We start from the raw sequence: 7394 nt of genomic DNA on the forward strand, positions 1-7394 counted from the left end.
ACACATTTATTACTCCTATATTCCTTTTAGAAACTTAAGGGAATGCAATTTTTAGGAGTGCAAAACAGTGGTTATTAACTTGAGTTGTCACCTTTGCATTTATTTCCCTCCGGTTCACCCGTGGCCAGTTTAACTTTCTGGCTGACAGTGCTGCAATGCTCGGCTTTCATGCACTGCAGGGTGATGCTTATTGGACCAAAACCCGACGGTTTTCATTTGACAGCTTCAACTATTGACAGAGCCGATTCACTCGGGGTTTAGAACTGTTACTTTAACACCACTCGATGCTCTAGGATGAACTGAACCCCTTAAACACTGCGAGCCTTAAAACTGCTCAGAGCTTGGTCTTTCGGGCATCTCTTTTTCTAAGAGACACGGACTCGGGCATGCCGCTCCAAGGCAACGCGAGTGTACATGCAAGAGACAGCCACAGACTCGGAAGAAGCTGCTCATTTTGGAAACCCCGACGACGGGAAAACTCAAAAAAAACCCCCAAAAAAGCCCCAAACCCAACCATAAATAACACGCTCTGCAGCACATCCCATAGTAAGACCCTCGCCAACCCCCTCCACACACACACCTCGGGGCTGAAGCGAGCCCCTCGGAGCGCCTTACGCCCGGAATGATAAAGCAAAACGGTGGCCCCGGACACATCTCCTGTGGGGCAGCGCGCCCGCGTACTCACACGAAGGCGTGATAGAGCAGCGCCCAGCCCCGCGGCCGCTCCAGGGCGTCGTAGATCAAAGTTTGTATGCGTCGGTACTTGGCGTGGTTCCGCTTCACCGGGCGGCTCAGGGGGGTCTTCGCTAGCAGCCCCAGTCCCGGCGGGCTCCGCTTGCCGCCCTCCTCCTTTCCGCCGCCCTCCAGCAGCAGCGTCCCGTCGCGGTCGGTGCCGGTGCCCAGGGCCAGCGAGCCCTGCTCGGGGTCGCCGCCGCCCCCCGCCGTCCCCCGCCGCCCCGCCGCTGCCCCGCCGGCCCCGCTACCGCCCGCCGCGCCTCGCCGAGACTTCAGCCCCATGGTCGGGCCCCGTAGGCGAGCTGCAGATCGGCGGCGGTAGCCCCGGGAGCCCCAGGGCCATGATCCGAGCTCCCCGCCCCTCCCCCCCCAAAATTATTTCTTTATGTATTTATATATATATATATACATGTGTCTGTGTGTGTATATATATATATTTAGGGGAGGAGGGGGTGAAAAAAAAAAAAAGGTGGGATGGGGGGAGGCAGTCACATCCCCGTCAGGTCATCCTCGCCGGCAGGCAGCGGGGAGGCAGGAGCGCGGCGGGCACCTGGGCCGGCGCAAGGGAGGGAAATCATCGCCGAGTTTATTTACCAGCTCAATGCCCGAGCCCCTACCTCCCCACCCCGCTCCCCCCTCCCCACCCCCCCCCCGCCTCCTCTCCCTCCTCCTCCCAGCTCCTGCCTCCCCCCCCCCCCCCCCAAGCCCTCACGTTAGGGAGTGGCCCATTGTATGCAGCCAGCAAATAGCCGGGCGCCCGCTCCCCGCTCCCTCAACCGGGGGTGTTTACTCATCCACGGTACGTGGAACCCCGGCGCCGACCCTCCGCCACGGGGATGCCCCCCTTCCTCCCCCACCCCCGCCCCTCTTGCCAGCCCCCAGCAGCCGCCGCTGGAGCCGCCAGAGCCGAGTGGGGAGATCCCGGCAGCCGGCAGAAAGGGAGACCCCGCTCGACACCCGGGGATCCCCCTGCAGCATCACAGACCCCCTCCCCCGCTGCGGCTGGAGGGGAGGGAGGGGAGGGGGAGGGCATCCCCGGCCCCCGGCGGGGGGGTTGCTTTCACCGCCAGAGCAGGAAGAAGCGGAGGATGGGGATGAAGGATGCCGGGAGAGGTGGCGGGTGGGCGGCTGCGGGATCTGCCTGCCGATGCGGCTGTGCCCAGCCGAACCGGAGCCTTCGCCTGCGGAGCGAGGTCTGGGGGGGCGGAGGAGTAGCACCCCCAGGCAGCCCCCAGCCCTGCGGGGGGGCAGGTTTTTACACGGGTCTCTTGTGGAAGGTGTTGCTGCTGTCCCAGCCCTGTTGCAGTCCCCAGCTCGGGGGACTCCGAGGGAGCAGCGTCCAAGCCCAGCTGCAGACCCGGGGGGCTCTTCCCTGACTCGTGGGACCCAAAAGCAATCCACCCGCTTTTAGCATCCAGCGTCACACCGAATTCCTGAAGGGATGAGATTGACAGCTCTGTACCCTTCTCCTTTCAGTTTGCTGGCTGCAAGGAAGATGGAAAGAGACATCTTTTTGTGTCCTACACCCTTGATGCCCTGGGAGTTCTGCCACTACACATCAGAAACATCCTCTGTCCTCCAGAGCTGCTTTTGAATAAAAACTTGCCTGCCGGGCTGAGCGTTTGTGTAGTTATGCCTTAGGAGGATACAAAGGGTCTAATCAAACCTTTCTTTATTGCCAGATAATAATAATAGTAGTAAAATAAATCTTAAAAGACAAAGCCATACAGATTGAGGGTTGTTTTCATAAGAAGCCCTCCCTCCTCCAGATGGGGGAGTTTTCCTGGTATCTCCTGAAGAGATGCCAAGACACCCTTTCAGACTCATAAGGAAAGCAGATTTGCCACCTCCTCTGGCTGCTCCTGCACCATTTTCCAGGGGATTTACGATCTAAGCAGTCCTTTTCCTGTTTCACACACCAAGAACAATAGATGGAAAGGGAGCTCCTGGATATGATTTTTGGATGCCCAAGAGGGCTGCAGGTGCCATACTATCTTGGACCAGGCTATAGGCCACTAATTGGAGATGTCTCATGTCACTCAAGACCAGCACCTCAGCCACTGCATTGCCAGCTGGAAGAATAATTACTTCCTGTTTGATATTTGGACCCTCTGAGTGCCCAAATTGAGCATATTCAGTGTCAAAGAAGAAAAAATTGGTGCTCACAGTCTGGAGTTCCCTTCTGCTACCATTCCCCTCCCAGTTTGTAGCTAACACATCTGCCTTCAGCTCTGCAAGCATTAATATGTCTCAGGCACCATCTGATTTTGAACCTTCACAGCCCTGAGGGGGTTTGTCCAGAAGCAGATGTGAGCAGACAGCATGATATCTCACGCAGGCAGCTATCACATCAGCAGCCAGCGTCAGGTTAGCTGAGATCTCCAGGACACTATCAGCAAGGAGTGGCTGGCCCAGGAATGCACGTGTTCTGCTCCATGCTCAGCTAACATCTATCAGCATCATTTGAATGCCATTTATAAATGTATTCCCAAGGAGGGCTGTGGGAGGCAAGGAAGTTTTGATAACTAGGCCATTTATCTCTCTCCAGCTCCCGTTCTACCTCAGTGCAATAGCAATGATACTTCCCAATACCACAGGGGAGCTATAAGCATTAGTGAGGATGTATGGGGCACAGAGAATAGAGCACTTACTTCAGAGAACACCCTATACCTTAACCTTTAGACCAGCAGTACATAGGAAGAGTTGAGAGGAGAAGGGGGAAAGAAAGAAAATCTATAGCTACCCGGTTCCTCACAGTTTTGAACAACAACACTAAATGTACAAACCAAAATGGGGATGGTAAATAATTTTCATGAGGGTAAGAGCGGGAACTGTAAATTATTTTCACTTGAAAAGGGTTGTGTCAACGTCAAATAGTAGTAGGTGACTGATAGGTAGGCACACCAGTATTTGGCTTTTATAGCCCTTACACCAGGGACACAACACTTTTCAATATCAATTATATGTTGGTTTTTTTCAGTTGCATTCTCCAAAAAGGCAGGCTTTTCAGATATTTGCAAGTCCCATATCACCTCCTGTACAAACCGCCCTTTAGGACTCAACAGGACAGGGTTTCCATCTCCTCTCTGAATTTAAAATCCCACCATTTAATGTCAGGAATTCTCCTTCCTGATCTACTAGAGATAATTCTTGCACAGATGTGCCTGTACTACCTGGAAAGCAGTGTAACAAAAAGGGAGTTAAAATAAATTCTTCTAAACCAGCGCAGAGACAGGCAGCAGTTTCAATAGGATCTGAATCCAATTCCAGGACTGGTACAACAGAACCTTATTGGTGGTTCTGCTGCTTGAGTCCCAAACCCTGTTGCACACCTGCTGGCAGAGCTCCCCCTGACATCAAAGGGAGTTTGACCAGATGGAGCACTCCAGGCTATGATTTGGCTTGATGAGCAATTACTCTCTATTAGTGTTATTTATGATGTGTTGCTGGCAGCACCCAGCATGCACAGGCTTGATATCCACCTTCTTGGCTGGCACTGGAGAGCTCTGTAATCAAAAGTAAGTGTTTCTGGAGATTGCAGCTAGGAGGCTGAAACAGTCTCTGTTGGGAGCTTGCAGAGGGGTTGGTTATAACCAGTAGGTTGTGCTGGCCCTTGTCAAAAAGAAAAGAGAATTATATGTGTTTGCCAAGATAATATGGCTTTATCTTAGATTATTCATAGATCAGCTGGATTCTTGTGAGTGAAAAAGCACAGGACTGCTTGTTAAACCACATACAAACACATAGAATATGTTTCAGTGAAGTCACACAGACATCCAACTGGAACATCTGTATCATGTTTACAAGAAGAAAAGCTGGAAGCTGAAAAGCAGGTACTTCTCATTGCTTATTTAGGGTGACAAGACCTAATCCTATTTTTAGTTGGTTTTACACCAACCTCAGATTAGCCTTTGGTAAAAGCTCCATCAAGCACCCTCATCCTCTCTCCTCTAAAGTTCCAAAAGCTTTGAGGACCACCCCATCCACACACAAACTTACCTCATGATCCCTTTCAACCATTTTATTAAACTTCCTTACTGGGATGCCCACAAAATCTCTTAACATGCCTGCACACAGTCTGGAAGCACCTACAAAAGAAAGCCAAGCGATGCAGTGTAGCTAAGAGCAGACCAATGATAACCCAGCTAAACTGGGCAGAAGAAGCAGTTTCACCAGAGGGGAGTCCTGAAGCCCCACAAGGGCTGATTTATGGGGTTGCTGTCACAGACACTGCTCTCTGCTGCCTCAGGTACATTGTTCAAACACTCAGCCTGGCTCATATACTGCAACTTCTGTGTTCAGCAGCATAGGTGTGCTCAAGGTGTCCTCTTTTTTGCATCTATTTCCTCCTTCTTCTATATAATTACATGTCAACCTCTCTCTTTTATTTTTTTCAGGGCTTGTTTCTTAAGGTTTAGCATTGAGAAACCCTAAGATCCTTCTGCCTGCTAAACTAGCACAAAATGAAGCCCAACAGTCAATCAGAGGAACAGCCTAGTCAAACAGAAAACACTCTCAGACTTGGTCTTAAGTCAGAGTTGTAGGTTTGATCATTATTTTTAAAAGCTGTGGTTTAGATTAACTTGAATTTACAGTCTGTGACGTGCAGAAGGTCAAAGTGATCAAAAGGTCACCTGGCTTCCAGATCCTTCCATGAACTCTGAAACCAGGCCAGGTGGTAAGGCACACAAAGGTCTTGTTGGGGAGACTGCAATCAGTGTCTGCTCCTTGAATCTGCTGATGGAAGAGGAGTGGAGATGTCCATGAAATCTCAAAGCTCAAAGATAGTTTTGTCAACCAGATCTTCCTTCCCTAGACTGCAAATAAGCCTAATAAAAACTGGCTGCTGCCTCAAGCTGTTTTCCTTATTTCTGCAGTGCCAAGGTGTAGCTGGAAACCAGAGCCTACATTAGATCCTGTTCAGGGTCAGAAGAACCTAGGGGCTGGCACTGTGGTCCCAAACTGCACAAAACTCATTTTTAAAAAGGAAAAAAAAAAACAAACAAAAACAATAAACAAACAAAAACCAAACACAGAAACCCCAACATACTAAAGCACCAACTGAAAAATACCTTAATGGAAAGAGTGCTTACCTGAGGGAAAGGCTTACTAGGATGGGTCCCCTGGTCTGAGAGCTGGCAGCTTGAGTGCAACTGCAGCAGGTTTGGCCTAGCAGACAATGTCACTGCCTGTCAGGAGTGAATATCAGGCCATAGGGACCACCAAGATAGTTCCCTGGCACTCAATGATCCTCTGAGCACAAGAGGTGGCAGTGCACAAAGTTGGTCTCCAGTTTTCATTCCATAGAAATGGGAGACCAAATGCCAGCTGTCCCTGGCTTGGCTGCCTGCTAGCTTCATGGGAAAGATAAAGAGGAGAATAAATCTCCACCACTACAAATTACTGCATGAACAAAAGAAAATCAATACTCTGTAACTTCACACTGTCTCAGTGCCATTAAAGGATCGTTGCAAACCAATCAAAAGAGCATCCATAATTCACTCATGCTCACCTTACTGAATCCATGGCGCAGTGCAGAAAGCATATCCATAATCTTGTCCCATCATTTGGCAGAGTTCTTGCCTTGGAGACAGGAGGAGGGATTTCAGGCAGCAAGGTTTATGCATTTTATGGGCCTTGTTCAGCAGCAGACTTGGACTCCTAGGTCCCTTCTTTCCCTTCCAGGATCAGACCATCTTAGTCCTACTTTCTTGAAAAAAACACTTGTCCTAAACTTTTTTATTCCTCAATCCAATGAGCAGAGCACACTTAACCTTTTCAGCCTTTTGGATCTGCTTTACTATGATTGATTTCCAGGCATGCCCCTTTAGCACAGAAGGAACAGCAGCACAGTAACATTAAAAGTCAAAGGGCTGCCTGAAAAATAGCACAGTTCTTCAGGGAAGAAAAACAAGAAAATAAAGATAGGTCTTCACGGATCTTTCACTTTCCCTCATCTAACCTCATGTCTTACAACTTTTTATTACCTGCTTGGAATTTTTCACTTCTCCTCCTGACTGTAAGTGAATGGAAAGTAAGGTGACAATCTCATTTCCAGGTGTTGAAACATCACAGATCAGCCTGAAATCCTGACATTTCAACTTGCATCACTACAGCTGGCAACTCTGAAGAACACATAGTGGAGTCATTACTGCCTGAAATTATTTTTCCATTTCTTTCCTAAAAATTTTTGAGTTTTCAGATTGTGCCCAATATAATGCAGTCTTTCCCTATTAAAGTGGGTCTATTAGTTTGGATATTTTTTCTTATCTTCAGCATAATGAATCAAAATGACAGCACTGGAAATCTGATCATGCTATGGATTCAACAACAAGCAAGGTTATGTTGGAGTTACTGGGAGATGCAGCCTGTGACTGCTTTTACAAAGGGCCTCCTTTCAGACCTGATGAAGCCATGTCTGCAAGGCTGTGTCTTGCAAAGAAAATACTCACTGCTTTCCTTTACACTGTTAACAAGGAAGCAGCCTGGCTTAGCAAAGCAGTATCTCTTCTAAGTATTTCTGGAAATATTTAACCAATGTTTTTAAATTCATGCTGAACAGGAACAGCCACATGGAATGATGGGAAATAGAGGAGGCAGGAAGGGTGGCCTCATGTGGGGAAAAACTTTGAATATCAGTTTATATTTGCTATAAATTA

General features: G+C 48.9%; 1 protein-coding gene across 1 annotated transcript in view; it reads right to left on the minus strand.

Moving 5' to 3' along the window:
• Positions 1-1020, minus strand: part of KCNQ3 (potassium voltage-gated channel subfamily Q member 3) — a 189727-nt gene extending 188707 nt beyond the window's left edge. The window contains exon 1 of the mRNA XM_030445250.1: positions 686-1020. Within this exon, the coding sequence (XP_030301110.1) occupies positions 686-1017 (332 nt within the window). The 5' untranslated portion in view covers positions 1018-1020. The remainder of the gene's footprint in view (positions 1-685) is intronic.
• Between the last annotated feature and the right edge of the window lie 6374 nt (positions 1021-7394).

The sequence above is a fragment of the Calypte anna genome, chromosome 2 (genome assembly GCF_003957555.1).
Source record: "Calypte anna isolate BGI_N300 chromosome 2, bCalAnn1_v1.p, whole genome shotgun sequence".
Taxonomy (NCBI): domain Eukaryota; kingdom Metazoa; phylum Chordata; class Aves; order Apodiformes; family Trochilidae; genus Calypte; species Calypte anna.